The sequence below is a fragment of the Ovis aries genome, chromosome 17 (assembly GCF_016772045.2).
Source record: "Ovis aries strain OAR_USU_Benz2616 breed Rambouillet chromosome 17, ARS-UI_Ramb_v3.0, whole genome shotgun sequence".
NCBI classification, from domain to species: domain Eukaryota; kingdom Metazoa; phylum Chordata; class Mammalia; order Artiodactyla; family Bovidae; genus Ovis; species Ovis aries.
Genome location: NC_056070.1, coordinates 52,019,426 through 52,037,287, shown reverse-complemented (window position 1 = coordinate 52,037,287; position 17,862 = coordinate 52,019,426). Strand labels below are relative to the sequence as shown.

Below are 17,862 nucleotides of genomic sequence, written 5' to 3'. Positions count from 1 at the left end.
CTTGCCTCATGACAGGCCAGTAAATTGGAGACGAGGTGTTGAGGCAAGGAATATGACTTTTTGGAAAGCTGGCTGATAGAGGAGATGGCAGACTAATGTCTCAAAATAACCATCTTGTCCGGGTCTGGATGCCAGGTTCTTTTATAGACCAGAGAGAGAAGCCACGAGGAACTAAAGTCAAAAGACAGAACAGAGAAGGGAAAGCAATGAGGAAGTAAAGTAAAAAGAGCCATCAGGCTTGCAGTACATGTCCAGGATGGCCAGCCTCAGGAAGGGATGTGTTAATCTCTTTTTCTCACAGCCATTCACAGGTGCACAGGGTCAGAGTCTCTCTTTGAGCTGAACAAAGGCACTTTAGTTTAACAGGCAGAGGCGCAGCGTCCTCTGAGGCAGGCCATTTTGTATGATTATAATAACAACAGCAATGATAAGTCAAAGAAACAGTTGAAACATGGAGTCAGAATTGGTTCTTCTCTGCAACACTTTTCCATATGTGGGAAGGTGGAAGAGTCTGGGTTGGTGGAAATTATTCCTTAGATATGCATCTTAACTATTTAGGACTGGTAACTTGTTTTTCTCCTTTCTGAATCCCCTCAGGATGAACCCTTGGGGGCGGCTGCAGTGGCTAATGGCTTGATGGCTGTGGCATCTTTTGCTTACTGAAATGGCAGGTGATTTTTTTTTTGTCCAGGAAGTTTTACATTCTACTGGGGGAAAATTGGCAATAAACATAGACAAGATAATGTCAGACAGTGGTAGGTGCTATGGAGAAAATAAAACAGGACTGCCTAGGCTGGGGTGGAGGGACACTTCTGCTAGTGGTCAGGACCAGGTTCTTAGAAGCTGAGACATTTGAGCTGAGACTTGTAGGAGCTAATTTTGAGAAGGTCCTGGAGAAGGATGTTCTAGGCAGAGAGAAGGGAAGAGTTAGCAAGTTCAAGTGCACCAACCTGGAAAAAGAAGGCAGGTGGGTGGGGTGGAGACTAGGGCTTGGGGAAGGCAGAGGTTAGACCAGGTGGTGTGTCTGCTGGCCCTGGTAAGCAGTTTGAACTTTATTCAGAACGAAGTGGGAGAAGTCAGAAGATTTTAAGTAAGCTCACATCCGATTTTCGTCTTGTTAGAGATTCTGTAGCTGCTGTGTGCAGGATCCTAGCAAGAGCAGCCTGGCACCAGACCCTGCTTTGTCCGCACAGGGGCCAGGACCCCAGAAAAAACCACCACAGGGGGTGTAATTCCGTTGACAAGAAATGTCTTGACAGACAGATCTATGGAGAAAAGGTTGTTTAGTGGTTGTCGGGACCTAGGGGACAAGGGGACTGACTGTAGCTGAGCAGGAGAAATCTTTATGGAAACGTTCTCAAATTGATCCTGACACTGAACTCTGTAACGTTACTAAAAATCACAAAATTGTAATACTCTAGTCGGGTGAACTTTCTAGCATGTGAAATCAATAAAACTCCTCCTATAAAGCTGTGAACGGCATAGAGAGGGGCTGAGTTCCTGAATCCTCCGCATTGATGCGGAGTTAGCGCCAGTTGGCCTCGCAGCCGCCCTCGGCCTCAACTCCTGGCGCCATTGGTCGGCCGGCGGGAGCGCGCGCGCGCGCGCGTGGGGGGCGGAACCGGAACCGGCTGTAGCCGAGGGGGCGGGGCCTCGAGGGCGGCGTTGGCGGCGGCTGGAGCGGCGGCCGCGGTGGCTGGGCTGGGGTCAGCTGCTGTAGCCCGGAGCCCCATGGTTCGGAGCCGCGGCCAGGCCGCAGGAGAAGCTCGATCCCCTGGTCACCCCGGCTGACTGTGCGGGCCCGCGCAGCCCGGAGCCGCCGGCTCCCGTCGGGTCCCGCCGGGGGGCGCGGGCCGGTCCGCCATGGGGTCCCTGTTCCGGAGCGAGACCATGTGCCTGGCGCAACTCTTCCTGCAGTCCGGCACGGCCTACGAGTGCCTCAGCGTCCTGGGCGAGAAGGGCCTGGTCGAGTTCCGAGACGTGAGTGTCGCCCGGGAGATGCGGGCTGTCGCTCCGCGCCAAGCGCCCTCATTGCACCTTTCGCTCGGGCCTCCTCCTCCGCGGGCACCTGGGCAGGGGCGCCCATTTCCTAGACGGGGAAGCTGAGGTCCACTTTCCGGCCAGAGCTTCCGCAGAGCGGGGCCCGAGCCCAGGGTCGCCGGATGTCTGGTCCGCCGCCGCCCTGGCTGGGTTAGTTAGGAACGCTTGTCTTCATCAGCTCCGGTCGTGCCATCTGATGCTTCGGAGCCAGGCACTGGGCTAATTAAGCGGGAGAACAAATCTGTTAAGGCCTCTTGAAGCCCTTTTGGAACTTACGGAGGAGGGGAGGAATATTAAGTAATGATACGTAAACAGGAATACGTTTGCTGTACTGACAATAAAAGGGAATGGTGAGATGGTGCCCCCGGTAGGGGCGGTCAGGGAAGCCTCTCTGAGGAGGTGTCCTTGGGCTGAGACCTGAGTGAGGAGTGAGCCAGTCCTGGGAAGTTCTGGGGGACACGGACCCAGGTGGAGGGAACAGGAAGAGCCAGGAACCTGAATTAGGAATGAACTTGGTGTAAACTCCCGGGCGGCGGGATTTTTTGTCGTTCACTGTTGCCTTTTGATGTATTGATACATAGCACTACCTCGTACGGAATAGGAGTAAAGTCAGAATTTGTTGAAAGGGAGCTGTCCCCCCAACAAGTAGTAATAAATACTTGTTTTATATATCTGTTTATTTGTTTTTTGTTTGGCTCCACCATGGACTGTCAACCCCTGGGGGTAAGAGTCTTGTTCATTCCTGACTCCTAAGTACAGCCCCTGGCTTTGTAGGCATTAATAGGCATGAATGAACAAGCTTGTATCAAGTGATTGCTGAGTTTGGTGCTGGATGCAGGATGGACAAAGTCCCTGTGTTTTTGTTGCTCATAATCTGGGAGAGTTAACAAACGCACTCTGATTATGAGCTGTAATAAGTGCCATGCAGGAAAAAACAGTGTGAAAAGGAGATTATGAAGCAGGACCTAGCTGATTAAGCTCGAAGTCACTTGAGTGAACACTTTATTTCTTGGGACCCACCTTTCACCGCCTTGGTTTCCCTTCATCTTTCTGAGGGTGCTTTAGTTTCAAGAGGGGACTCTTCTATGCAATATTTGATATCAGTAATCCTTGGGTTGGTCCCCCGAGGCAATTGCAAGGTCAGAGAGAAACTCCTGAATGACAGGTGAGGCTACAGAGAGGGCCCAGCTTGTCCTGGTTCTTGGAGCCACTTGGGCTTCAGCACATGATGCCCACTTTGCTGGCAGGGGTTGTGCTGAACTGTGAATAAGGAGCCCCAGAGAGATTCAGTAAAGAGTTGTTTGAGAAACAGGCTCCCTTCTTTATAATAGATTTCTTCCATCCTGTTAGTCCTCAGGCCAAGAGACTTTAGTCAAGCTGAAGTCTTAGAGGTTTGAACAAATGCTGTAATTACTGTGAAGATTCAAGTTTTGTTGAATGCCATTACATTAGGTAGTAGAGGACCCTTGCGATTCTTCTAAACTGAAAATCAGGGAAAGAAAAAGAAAATGCTGTTCATCTTTTTCAGAAGTGAAATAAAGTGGAAACGCTCACATTGTGTGATACTTGGTGTTCAGAGCTCAAGGGTGTATGTGTGTCTGTCTTCAGGATGACTGTCAAGCAGCTAGAGCAGAGAGCTCCATCATACCTGACTTTCTGTTCTCTTCTGGAGTTTCTTACTGACTTTGTGCTCAATGGGTGGGATCACTGATGCCAGTCTTTTCTGGCTTGCGCAGGTGGGAGCTGTTCCCCCTTTTAGCGATCCTTCTAAGGGAAGAGAGGCAGGACCAGAGTTTCTGCAATGATAGCCAAAGAGAAGACCTGGAAGAGAAAGGTGATTCAACTCACCAGTAGGACTCAGCGAAGGGCAACGCCGTCCCACTTTTCTAAGGGTTTGGAGTCTGGGGACAGTGTTTACCTTCTGTCTGTTAGGATCGCAGGTGTGGATACTGGTGAAAACAGCACTAGGCAGCCTGTGCAGGTTTTTCTAGATTAATTATTAGTCTTAAAATGAATCTGTGTTAAAATGTACGTCGTAGCATTAGCCTGGAATTAAGGTGCTGTTACCATGTAAAAAGAAAACAGAAGCTAAACTTCACACAAGAAACCACACAATAGGAAAAAACAGTTACCATGCTGTGTAAGCTGGTGAAGGCAGATGTCATAGCCAGTCACGTGTGCTTTGTTGCCACAGAAATTTGCCTCTTCATGAAGATCCTACTATTTGTGGAACCCTGGTGTCCGATTTGAATTCACTAGTGTTTGATATTGAAGAAAAAGACATCAAAACTGAGAAGCCATGTCATTTATAGACAGCTTTTCATGGGCGGCTTCCTCTGCTCATTCTTAGTTCTCACCAGACAGAGGGTATCCGAATCACTAGGAACTCGAAAGTGGTGACTGGTTTGCATTAGTGTGACGTCCAGAAATGAGTGCACATGTGACGAACAGAAGTGAGATGAGAATTTTTGCCCTTCTTCTGGTTAGTTCTTTATAGAAGTTTGGAGAACTGAACAAGAACTGAGGCTTTAGGGTAGATGTTCTCAGGTTGTTCAAGCAGCTGCATGCCACGCTGTTTGTAATTCTCTATTTTGAGAGTGCCCCATGCCATGTGGGCTTCCCTTGTGGCTCAGCTGGTGAAGAATCTGCCTGCAATGTGGGATACCTGGGTTCGATCTCTGGGTTTGAAAGATCCTCTGGATAAGGGAAAGGCTACCCACTCCAGTATTCTGGCCTGCAGAATTCCACGGACTGTATAGTCCATGGGGTGGCAAAGAGTCCTACACGACTGAGCAACTTTCACTTTCCACCCCATATAACACTGCGTGGAGTAAACGTAAAATTCTTGCCCCATGTGCCTTTCAATGTAAATAATTACTGTAATTTAAAAAGTTGTAATGGTAGTATATGTCCATTGTGGGAAATTTGGAAAACCTAAGATAATTTCCATAATCCCATTAGCTAGAAATAAATACTTTACCATTTTGGTTAACATTGGCCAACATTATTTTTCTAATAATATTTTAAAATGTACATGCATAGATATTTTTATATAATTGGAGCCACACTAATAATGTGTGCATGCGTGCGTGCTCATTCGTGTCTGACTCTTTGTCACCCCATGGACTGCAGCCTGCCAGGCTCCTCTGTCCATGGGATTTCCCAAGGAAGAATACTGGAGTGGGTCGCCATTTTCTCCTGCAGGGGATCTTCCCGGCCCAGGTATCAGACCTGCGTCTCCTGTGTTGGCAGGTGGATTCTTTACCACTGTATCACTTGGGAAGCCCCGCACTGATAATATGTTTAATCTCCTCTTCCCACACACAAGTTGTGATTAATTTCCTCATTTTATTAAATATTCTTTTATAGTATTTTTTGTTGTTTTAAGCTTTGTATGATAAGATATTAAGTAGAGGGAAACAGTGAATTTGTATAAACCCATGTTGGGAATTCCCTAGTGGTCCAGTGGTTAGGACTTGGTGCTGTTACTACCAGGACCCCAGAAAGCCATATGGTGCAAAAAAGAAAAAAAAAGAAAACTCCCACCAGACAAGATCATTTTGAAGCAAATCCCAGATATATTATTTCATTCATAAATATTTCAGTAAGTACCTCTAAAAGGTAAGGACACTAAAAAGATACCATTATCACACCTTAAATTTTTAATAATAATTTCTTAATATAATCAAATACCTAGTCATTTAAAACATCACTTTTAACAAATGTATAGTAATCAATTATATTACCGACCCATAATTTTTATACAACTTTATTGATGTGTCTCATAAAGTTCACCTGCTGCAAGTGTACAGTTTGTTGGTTAGAAAATATTCTGAGTACTGTGTCCGTAGCCACAAGCCAGGTTTAGAACATGACATCATCCCAGTAAGGTCCCTTATGCTCATTTACAGGTCATCCCCCTCCTCACTCTAAGACCCAGGCGGTCACTCATCTACTTTCTGCCTCTAGATTTTCCTCGCCTGGACGTTTCATAGAAATGCAATCGCACAATCTGTGACCCTTCGTGTCTTCTTTCATTTGCATCATGTTTCTGGGTGTCTCCTCCCTGATGCTGATGTATTGGTTGTTTTTTCCCCCTCTTTTTACTCCTGGTCCGCGGTGTGGATGTAGACGGTAATCTTGGTGGTTTTATCCCCCTCTTTTTACTGCTGGTATTCCGCGGTGTGGATGTAGACGGTGATCTCCTTGGTTGTTTTTCCGCCCTTTTTACTGCTGGTCCGCGGTGTGGATGTAGACGGTGATCTCCTTGGTTGTTTTATCCCCCTCTGTTTACTGCTGGTCCGTGGTGTGGATGTAGACGGTGATCTCCTTGGTTGTTTTATCCCCCTCTGTTTACTGCTGGTCCGTGGTGTGGATGTAGACGGTGATCTCCTTGGTTGTTTTATCCCCCTCTGTTTACTGCTGGTCCGCGGTGTGGATGTAGATGGTGATCTCCTTGGTTGTTTTTCCCCCTCTGTTTACTGCTGGTCCGTGGTGTGGATGTAGACGGTGATCTCCTTAGCCAGTTTTCCACGGTCAGTAGTTTTTTCTCTATCCTTGAAGTTGATCCTCTTCTTCATACGTTTTTGTCTGTACCCATAGTTTTTTCTTGAGGTTTAATTTCTTCATGGGATCGTTCTGGACTAGAGGATATTTTTCAGGCTTTTTTTGGGGGCGGGATCTTTTTTGGCTGAGCTGGGTCTTTACTGTGGTGCCTGCACTCTCTAGTTGTGGTGAGTGGGCTTCTAGTTCCCCCGCCAGGGATCGAACCTGTGTCCCTTGCATTGGAAGGTAGATTCTTAACCACTGGTTCACCAGGGAAGTCCCCAGGCTTTTTTGGATAACAGTTGCCAGATTGCTTTCCAGAAAAGATGTGTCAGTTTATACACCCACTCAGTAGTATACAAGGATACGCTTTTCCCTTGAACCCTGACAGTCGTACTTTATTTATAAAATCGAAGTTGTTTTTAAATTTTAGAAAATTCAGAGCAAAATTTTCATCCTTCTTCTCAGCTCAACCAGAATGTAAGTTCTTTCCAAAGAAAATTTGTTGGTGAGGTGAAGCGATGTGAAGAACTGGAGCGAATATTGGGTAAGTTTTTTTAAACAACTTAAATAATTATTTTGTATAATTGAATATATAAGCAAACCTTGTTCACTTTAGAAAAATTAGAAAATCTAGACACGTAGAAAAGAAAAAAGAAGTCATCTATTCTCCCCATGTAATCACTGTTATGTAGGTTTATAATATCATTCCACACTTTTTACTGTTCATCTATAAAATTAAGGATTTATATATATAATAATCAGGTTATTTTGTTATTAGCTTTGTTTCTCATTGAATGATACTTTAACATCTTTTCATGTCAGTAAACAGATTGGCTCATCATTGTTTTTAATAGCAGCATAGTATTTTATAGTATTAATATACTATGAGTTATTTAGCCAATCCCTTGTAGTTTGTTATAACTTAGAAACAACATATACATGTTAATATATTACTTAAAATTGAATCAGAGCACAAGGGAGGTAGGAAGTGGTAGATAGATTGGTTAGTAATTTCCTTTTTCTCAGGTATTATTTCCTTTGCATACATCAGTGTTCTCTGACTGTTAACCATTAAAACTCAGCAGCTCAAGGCTACTTCCTTTATCTGTAAAACTTTTAACATCTTAGCCTAAAATAAAATGTTGTTGTCCAGTCGCTCAGTCAAGTCCGACTCTTTGAGACTCCATGGACTGCAGCACTCCAGCCTTCCTTGTCCTTCACCATCTCCTGGAGCTTGCTCAAACTCATGTCCATTGAGTTGGTGATGCTGTTCAACCATCTCATCCTCTATTGTCCCCTTCTCCTCCCGCCTTCAATCAGGGTCTTTTCTAATGAATCCGCTCTTCACATCAGGTGACCAAAGTATTGGAGCTTCATCTTCAGCATCAGTCCTTCCAGTAAATATTCAAGACTGATCTCCTTTAGGATTGACTGGTTGGATTTCCTTGCAGTTCAAGGGACTCTCAAGAGTCTTCTCCAGTACCACAGTTCAAAAGCATCAGTTGTTTGGTACTCAGCCTTCTTTATGGTCCAGCTCTCACATCCATACATGACTACTGGAAAAACCAAAGCTTTGACTATAGGGACCTTTGTTGGCAAAGTAATGTCTCTGCTTTTTAATGTGCTGTCTGGGTTTGTCATAGCTTTTCTTCCAAGGAGCAAGCATCTTTTAAAATAAAATAGTCTTTATCAGTTCAAACATTGAAGTTTTGATTGAAATACAGAGAGGGGAACAGTTCCAAAGTCACTGTCAGAAAAACCTGAGGATGAGAGAGTTGATGAAGGGAGATAAAGGTGACTTTTAGAATGATTTCTAATAGTTAATTATTGTGGATTTTATATTTTTTAACTGGGATTTTTAAGATCAAAAGAAACCTTTGGGTCATCAGCAGCCTAGTCCTCTGCATATTGTTTGAGATCCCAGTCATTTGGGTGGATCGTGAAAGACAGGGCAACATCACACTTCCTTCTTTGCCACGTGTATGAGTCATTGGACAGGTTGTATATTTGGAATGAGTTTTCAAAGACACAGCAGGATTGACAGGACATTAGACATGCCCAGGGCTTCCTGTCGCTTTGTTGTTGTTGTTAAGTCACTTCAGTCGTGTCTGACTCTTCACGGACCCCATGGACTACAGCCCATCAGGCTCCCCCGTCCCTGGGATTCTCCAGGCAAGAACACTGGAGTGGGGTGCCATTGCCTTCTCCAATACATGAAAGTGAAAAGTGAAAGTGAAGTCGCTCAGTCGTGTCCGACTCTTTGCAACCCCATGGACTGCAGCCTACCAGGCTCCTCCGTCCATGGGATTTGCCAGGCAAGAGTACTGGAGTGGGGTGCCATTGCCTTCTCCTGTAGCTTAAACTGTTTCATAAAGAATCCAGACTTAAAAAGAAAATGAACCATCAAGTACATTTAGGTATGTGCCGTGTTATTCTGTGCTTAGTTGTGTCCTGCTGTTTTCGACCCCATGGACTGTAGCCCGCCAGGCTTCTCTGTCCATTGGGATTTTCCAGGCATGAATACTGGAGGAGGTTGACATGCCCTCCTCCAGGGGATCTTCCCAAGCCAAGGATCAAACCCAGGACTCCCACACTGCAGGCAGATTCTTTACTGTCTGAGCCACCAGGGAAGCCCAAGAATACTGGAGTGGGTAGCCTATTCCTTCTCCAGGAGAACTTCTTTACCCAAGAATCGAACCGGGGTCTCCTGCGTTGCAGGCAGATTCTTTACCAGCTGAGCTACTGGGGAAGCCCAAATTTAGGTAAAATAGGTTAAAAAAATTTACATCCATTTCCAAAAAACTCTTAAGCCCATTGCTTCCCTATTGGTAAGACATTTTGCCTGTTTTCCTTCCTCTCTTTCTCCCTCTCTCCCTCTTTTCCTCCCTTTCCTTCCTTCCTTCCTTCCTTCCTAGTAAAATAACTAGTAAGACTTCTCTAAAATGTTGTATCTGGTAATGATTTTTTACCAGGTATTATGACTTTTATCCTACAGAAAAGGATGCTTCATGGAATTGAAAATGTAAACTAAAGAATTTAAGTTATTTTTGGCTGTTTGAGTATTAGTTTCATGAATCTAGCGTAAATCGTCCCAAGTCAAAGCATCAGAGCTAACTGGTGACTCAGGAGAGCTGGGCTCTTTGCCCTGAGGTTGCTCTTTTTGCTGAGAAAGGTTGTTGTGTTTTTCCGAATGGATGTATGTTTCCTCCTAATGGCATCTGTAGGGAGTTCACACTGACATCTCTGGTGGCTTATTCCTGGCACTTCCGAGTGTGTTCTTAACTTCCTGCTTCATCTACAGGTGGCAGAGGCAAGTGTGACTCCAAAGTTCTTTAACTAGAGTTTTAGAGATGAAGGGCGGAGAATTTCAGAAAATCTATGTATAGGTTACTGTCACTCTGTGCTGCTCTCTCTAGGCAGAATTAGTTTACAGATCTTCAGAAGCAAGGTGACTAAAGTCATCTGTCAGTTGGGACAGTGAAGACTTTTGTCCCTTTAGATGACCTGGGAAAAGTGGGGACACGAAATGTTCTCACTGAAATGTCCTGGAGTAAGTTTTTCAGTCTAATTTGTTTAACTTTTCCACAGCCTACTTGGTGCAGGAAATCAATAGAGCTGATATTCCCCTCCCTGAGGGGGAGACCAGTCCTCCGGCACCGCCTCTGAAACAAGTGCTGGAAATGCAGGTAACTTGGTTCGGAAGGAGGGTTTTGGGTCACTAACCTCAGATTGGGCTTGTTCACTTACTCTATACTGTCTAGTGCTTTTCTGCCTTTCTTCTCAAGACTGTGGAATGAAAGTCAAAGCACCACGTTATGATAAACTCTCAGTAACAGATTATCTGTGATACATTTTAACTAGAATTCAGGTGTTTTCCCCTTAGTGTAGGACAGGTGGTATTGAACAGAGATTGACAAGAATTAGATCATGAGATCTGGTCATGTAACCTCTGGGCTTCTGCAGGTCTTAGCATGCTTCTGCTACTGCAGGTCATCAAGGCTTCAGGCCTGTGCCCTTCACATTCTCCCTTGATTCATTCTGACCCTTTCCCCTCGAATTATCAGGAGCTAGTGTGAAAGTGGTTCCCCATGGTCAGCCAGCAGGATTCCTTCTCTTGGAGTTCAGTGTCGGGGATACGCTGTGAGAGCATGGGGTTATTCATTCATTAGCATCCCCCTCATCCCCATGAATTATCTGTTGAGATTTTGGTCTCCTCATCTGAGCGTTCATCACACTCGGAAATAGACTAGAGCTTTTACAGCCCTTCTAAAACAATTAGTACTGTATAACTAGGACCATTCCATTGCCGACTGCTCTGTTTGTTTTACTGGGAGGAAGTCATTTAGCAGTTGGTATATGAATGGACTCTGGAGACGACTATACAGTCCAATGAGAGCAGTCAGCTGGTTTGGCCTGTTTGGTATGTTGGTTGTGATGTAATTACAAATATGGTGATTGCTAGTTGTTATCAATTCTATAAAGCAGAGCACAAGTAATAAATGTAGTGTGTCAGGGGATTTGTTTGAATACAAGTTGTCATTGAGTCAGTGGGTTGTTTTACAGATTTCTGCTTCTACTGTTTTAATACTTAAAGTATTGGTAAGGATGCTTGGTACACAACTAATTGTTAAAGATTTGTTCTCAAGTATTTTTATGTCTAATTAATTGAATAAGTGCAACTGCATAGAAACTCAGGCTAGAGAGTCGGAATAGGTATGTTTGGGAAAGAGTGTTTTTCTGTGTTACAAATAAAAGGAAATGTAGTCTTAGAAGAGGAGGACTCTTTGGTGTATGGTCACGTGTAAGCAGGTGAAGGGAAACCAGAAGAAATGGTAAGACCCAAGATTAGCACGCGGAGTCGTCATGGCACCCCAGTGCTTGCCATCACGGTACCTGAATTAATATGAAACAGAAAATGATGAACTTTAGAAACCTGAGCATGTTTTCATATCCCTGTCAAACTCTCATGTACATTTTGGCCTTTTAAAACCTCTCCTGGTTCTGGGGTGCTGTGAAAAGAGTGTTAGAGCCAGACTTGGAAGTAACCCAGCTGTCGTTTCATTTCAGGAGCAGTTGCAGAAGCTGGAGGTTGAGCTGAGAGAGGTCACTAAGAACAAGGAGAAGCTGAGGAAGAACCTGCTGGAGCTGATTGAGTACACCCACATGCTGCGAGTGACCAAGACCTTCGTCAAGCGCAATGTGGAGGTACTGGTGATGCTTGGGAGGAAGTGCCTTTCTTTCTCTTTCTTTTGGCCACACAGCATGCAGGATTTTAGTTCCCTGGCTAGGGATTGAACCCAGGCCCCCTGCATTGGGAGAGTGGAGTCTTAACCACTGGACCACTGAGGAAGTCCCAGGAGTGTGTTTCTTTTGTACAAATCTCATTCCCATAAGGTTTTCAGGTTTTGTTATCGACTCCTGTAGAAATACTGCTTTTTAAAAGAGATACATCTTTAAAAAATGAAAGAGATACATTTTGATCTTTGCTGTATTTTTCAGTTGGATTCCATGTTGGTTTTAACCATTTGCTGCTGTTTAGTTTGCTAAGTTGTGTCCAACTCTTTGTGACCCCATGATCTGTAGCCCGCCAGGCTCCTCTGCCCATGGGATTTTCCAGGCAAGAATCCTGGAGTGAATTACCATTTCCTCCTCCAGGGGATCTTCCAGATCCAAGGGTCAAACCAGAGTCCCCTGCTTGGCAGGTGGATTCTTTACCACTGAGCCACTTGGGAAGCCCCGGCTTTAACCATAACTTCCTATTTGTAAAATGCTTTAGTTTACAATTGAAAAAAAGACTTTTTATGATCATGAGAAAAAATTGAACGGTGAAAATCAAACTGCAAAATTTCAGTTTTATTCTTTGCTTCTACTCAAATTCCTAAAAGTAATGGAAGTTTTTAAAAAAGAAAATCTATATAGGAATAAAGAACAGCGTATGCAGCAGTACTGTACTCAGCTGAGCATCAGAGAGGGGCAAAGTATATTCCTTCCGAGCTGCGTTTCACTTCGTGTGCCAGGTGTGACCTCTGATACAGTTACTCTGTGTTAGGTTAAGGCGATGACATACGTTATAACCAGACTTTTTTTATACGTAAATGTCATCAAGTAGTTTACAAATAAGGAATGGGGAGGTTATCCTCTTTGTTTATCAGAGCCGACTCACATGTCTGAGTTACCTTGGCACCCAGATCTGAGTAGTTCTGATGCCGTGCAGACTTGTTTGGAAACAGGACTTGGGAATTAAAGTGTCACTTTTGGTGAGACACACTTGGCTTCATGTCTCTTTGTAGTTCGAACCCACTTACGAAGAATTCCCTCCCTTGGAGAATGAGTCTTTGTTGGACTACAGCTGTATGCAGAGGCTGGGAGCGAAACTGGGGTAGGTGACACCTGGCCTGGCGAGCTTCACACTGTCCTTCTTGTCAGTGGGAGATGAGAGTAGATGAGCAGCCACCATCTGCAAGCCTGTGTGGAATGAAAGAAAGTGAATATTTGTATAAGAAAACACTGTACTCTAGTATTTGTTGAGTTGAATCACTCAGCTGTATTGACTTTTTAAGTAAATATGATGGGAATTTCTTCTTTTGGTATCATGAACTGGAAAGAAAGAACATTTATCCCATTCATCATTACTCCATAAGCTTCAAATAGTTGGTTATTGAAGCATAAAGCCCTGTTTTGTTTGGTGGGAACATAGGGGCTAAACTGAATTGGGTAATTTATTAATCATATTTTAAGGGGCTCTCTCTACTGTTTATTCTCTCTGTTTACTTGAGCTAATGGTAACTTGTTTCCTCATGTGATTTGTAATCTCTTTTTACTATGAACTTCGGTTCCTTTGCTGCTTATCTGTAGGAATTCCGTGATGTTTAGTGTGAGGCCGTATCCTTCAGAAAGAACTTAATTTTACATATGTCAGGTACTTGGGAGCACTCCACCTATTTGGAATCATTTTGCAGTAATTTCTGCTTGAGGTTTTTTTTTCCTGTTTGTTTACTCACCCTGCACATAATAAGAGTTTCCTCCACAAACCTGAGTGCATTCTAACCTGTGGTTGTAAATCATCAAGGAATATTCGCCCCCTTCTCCTCAAAATTGAATGGAAATAAACAAGTTTGCATGTAGGCTCCTTTGCAAGATGGATTCTTTTCTAGCCTACCCATTCACTTAAGGTGTGGTCCTTTGTTGAGGCGGGTGAGAGTCCCAACATTGAGGGGATTGTGGAGCTTTAGTTCCAACTCCTTACCTGATATAGACCCAGGGCTCCTCTGCCATGCTGGCCTTGAAACTCAAGGCCTTGAGATACTGGTTAGGCATAGATACTGGCTCCGTATAATACATCAGGACATAACTATGAAGTCCTGTTTTATTTTTGGATTCCAAGAATTTCTCTAAATTATGAGCTCAGCTTTACATTGAAGAGGATGTTTCAAAAATATTTCATCCAGCATTTCAGATATTGTTCAGTTGGAGAGCTTTCAGGGTATCTTCCCCATTTTGCCAGAAATAAATGTCTTCATCATCCTTTTACTGCAGTTTGATAATATTCATTGCTTTTACTTGACCACAGCCTTTATTGTCCCATAGATTTGTATCTGGCCTAATTAACCAAGGAAAAGTTGAAGCATTTGAAAAAATGCTGTGGAGGGTCTGCAAAGGGTATACCATCGTGACCTATGCAGAGCTGGATGAGCCCCTGGAAGACCCTGAAACAGTGAGTAAATGTCACCGTCTCCTTTCAGCAGTGACAGACTTGCCCCAGAGCTGGAGGCACAGTCTGGAGGGAAGCATTTGAGTGAGTTGTTGACCGGATCCCTTCTTATCCTTGGATACGTTTGGGGGGAGTTCCTGAGAATGAGGACTTTCTCCTGTTCTGCTGAAGTGCAACAGTGGCGTTAACGTCGTCACACCACTGCGTTCTGAGCTTCAGATCCAGTTTAGGTTTCGGCAGTTGTCCCAGTTGATCCTTTTACAGCAAAGGACCTGGTTACGAATCACACTTTGGATTTGTCTGTCATGTCTTTTTTCTTGGTTGCCCTGCAAGGCTTGCAGAATCTTATTGAATAGATCCCCGACCAGAGATGGAACCCTGGGCCCTCAGCTGTGCAAGTGCAGAGTCCTAACCACTGGACTGCCGGGGAATTCCTACTTGTCATGTTTTTTTGGTCTCCTTCATTCTGGGGTAATTTCTCAGTCTTACCTTGACCTTCATCGTCTTGGCATTTAAAAATTATTATAGACCAGTGTTTTGGGTAGAATGCCCCCCGTTTGGGTTTGTCTGATGTTTTCTCATGACGAGATTCAGGTTATGTGTCTTTGTCAGGAATGTCCTGGAAGTGATGTTGCCTTCTCACTGCTTCCCATCAGGGGCACACGATTCGTTTGTCCCATTACTGGTGATGTTCACGTTGATCTCTTGATCAATACTGGTGATGTTCACTTTGATCTCTTGATCAAGGTAGTGACTCCTAGTCATCTCCGCTGTGAATGTGTAACTCCTTTTCCTTTGTATTTAATACATGTTTTTGAGGAAGTGCTTTGAAACTCTGTAAGTACTCAGTTCCTCATCACATTTTCAATCAGTTAATTTATTTCCTGTTTTATTCAATGAGTTATACTCTGTTACTTTAATTTTTTATTTTGATATTCAAATTCTCTCGATTTAGCCAGCTGGAGCCTATTCAGCTAGATTTTATATTCTTTTTGCATGTTCCCATCATCTTTTGAATACGTCTTTGCTTTCCTGATAACAATATGTGCAGATTCATTTTGTAATTTCCCTCACGCAGCTCTGGAATTAGCCATTTCTCTAAGGAGCTTAGTTCTCTTTAGCGGAGAATGGTAATTAGAAGCCACGCTGTGGTTTCTGGGTGTGCCCGTTGTGAACGAGGTGATGCTGTTCCCAGCTCTGTCGGTGGACAGAGGGTGCATACGTGCAAATGGCTCACCCACTCACAACCTTATTTCTGCACCTGTGTGTGTATGTGAAAGCTGTGGCTTTACATCCAGTTCTCTCCAGCGCCATAGGGTTGGTTCATCCTGACTTGTAGAGTTCATTTGTAGGGTTCATTTCTACATTTGTAACTCCTTTCTTCAGTGGGGAGAAACTCAGCTCCCATCATTGTCAATATACTTATTTGATCAGTCCCCTTGTATGTGACCAGTCTGCCCTCTGATCTCCTATCTCTGCTGCCCTGCCCTTCTCTCCATACGGAGTTTCAAGTTCCCCAGCCCCTGGACTGAGTGGCTCCTTGGTGTGGGTGCCCTGCTCACCCTGCCTGGGTGGCTCCCCTGCGGCATGTTGCCTCCCTTTGCTTGGCCTCTGATTTTGCCCTGGGCCCTTATTGCCCTTCCCCTCCCCTCTCCAGGTCCATCCCCGAACGCACGTCTAAGGCTTCAGGAATGAATTATTCAGGAAGGGAAGCAGAGGAGCCAGAGAGGAAAGAGCCATAATCACCTTTTAAAATAGCTGTGATTTTTAATTTTTTTGAAGACTTCAACCATAAAAATAACTGTTTTGCTCTAAATGAAGATGAACTGATCTACTAAAGGTAGAAAAGGGACTTGGGCCTCTTAATTTGGGAGAAGTGTTCATGTGTTCTTTCCTGGATTTGCCTTAGGAATTCTGGCTGTAATGTTGTTCGGTTGTGTCTGACTCTTTGCGACCCCATGGGCTGTAATCCACCAGGCTCCTCTGTCCATGGGATTCTCCAGGCAAGAATACTGGAGTGGTTTGCTCTGTTCTTCTCCAGGGGATCTTCTGACCCAGGGATTGAACTCAGGTCTCCTATATTGCAGGCAGATTCGAGGGAATAGTTTTGACATAAAGGATTTTGGCTGTGAAATGATTTTTAAAAGGTTTAGCCTGAGTAAATCACACATGTTGGAAAATCTAATCGGTCAAGCTGTTCATTAACCATACACTTACAATATTTTTTGTGCCTCCTAAAATTGCCAGTAGCAATATGTTAATTATCCATCACCTGTGACCTCTGAGACCTCTCCATGTAAAGCTGAAGATTACAACTGTTCTGAAGTAGCATTTACATATTCTTTGAGTTTTTTCTTTATTGAGAACGTTATCATTCTCATGCAAAACATAAAAATTTTTAAAAATACAATTTCTAAGCTCTTTGATGCTGAGTTTATACCAGTAGGTTAAAGGGCATTAAATGTCTGTGAAGAAATACAGAGACATGGATAGAGGTGTGTGTGTGTGTATATATATGTATTAATTTTCTTTTTAAAAATGAAACATTTCTGTATTTTTGATTGCGCTTGGCTGCGCTGTGCTGCGTCTTTGTTTCTGTAGCTGTGGCAAGTGGGGTCTGTCCTCTAGTTGTGGTGCGTGAGCTTCCCATTACGGTGGCTCCCTTGGTGCAGAGCATAGTCTCTAGGTCTTGAGCTTCAGTGCTTGTGGCTTAGCTGCCCTGTGGCGCTTGGGATCTTCTGAACCAGGAATCGAACCCACTTCCCCTGTATTGGCAGGCAGATTCTTAGCCACTGGACCACCAGGGAAAATTTTAAAAGTTTTAATTTTCTTAAAAACTTTTTTTATTTCTAATTTTTTGTTGACGTATAATTGATAGAAATGTGTATCTTAAAGCCACAATTCCTCCCTTCCCCACGATTATGAAGGAAATGTGAGCTCGTTCTAGAAAACTGAGAATAACATAGAAAACACAGAGATGGAAATCAGTCAGTCACCGGTAATCCCCCTGCTCAGACAGGGCTACTGTTTACCTTTCCGTGTGCGTTCTGTTAGTCCTTACTCTGGGGAGGATGTGGGATTTGGTTTGGTAACTTTTACTCAGATTCTAGGATTTGTTTGTAGTGTCACGTTTAGTGTCTTTTGGGTCCAATGTCTGACCTCTGAAAGTCCTTAGGCACCCCAGAGTGTATTTCTAGCCATTTTCTCCTTTGTCAGTATCATGTTTAGACGCTGACCAGTCTCTCTGTCAAAGCTAGACTCAGGCATGTGGTTTTGGATCTGTGTTTTTTATATTATATATATCCCTGTTCCATATTATGTCTTAGGTGATTGTATTCCCTGACACAGTACTATTTTTAAAATCATTAAGGAATGTTCAAAGTAAAATTCACTATAAATGCCATTTCTTTTCTCTTCCAGTGTAGTTTCTTTAATAATTTATCTGGAAATAATTTTAATTTACAGAAAAGTTGCCAGAAGAGAACAAAGACTTCCCCTGCTCCTTCCCAACTGTTCCGTTTTGCTGCATGTACTGTTACCCACTTGCTGCATATCTAGTCCCA

The 17,862-nt window shown here is 43.8% G+C and overlaps 1 protein-coding gene across 2 annotated transcripts in view; it reads left to right on the top strand.

Moving 5' to 3' along the window:
• Positions 1-1,647: 1,647 nt before the first annotated feature.
• ATP6V0A2 (ATPase H+ transporting V0 subunit a2) overlaps positions 1,648-17,862 on the top strand; it is a 43,300-nt gene continuing 27,085 nt past the window's right edge. For both annotated transcript variants that reach the window (XM_012097690.4, XM_060401095.1), the window contains exons 1-6: positions 1,648-1,980; positions 7,054-7,132; positions 10,177-10,274; positions 11,656-11,793; positions 12,879-12,967; positions 14,176-14,302. In XM_012097690.4, coding sequence (XP_011953080.2) covers positions 1,864-1,980; positions 7,054-7,132; positions 10,177-10,274; positions 11,656-11,793; positions 12,879-12,967; positions 14,176-14,302 — 648 coding nt within the window. In that variant the 5' untranslated portion in view covers positions 1,648-1,863. The remainder of the gene's footprint in view (positions 1,981-7,053; positions 7,133-10,176; positions 10,275-11,655; positions 11,794-12,878; positions 12,968-14,175; positions 14,303-17,862) is intronic.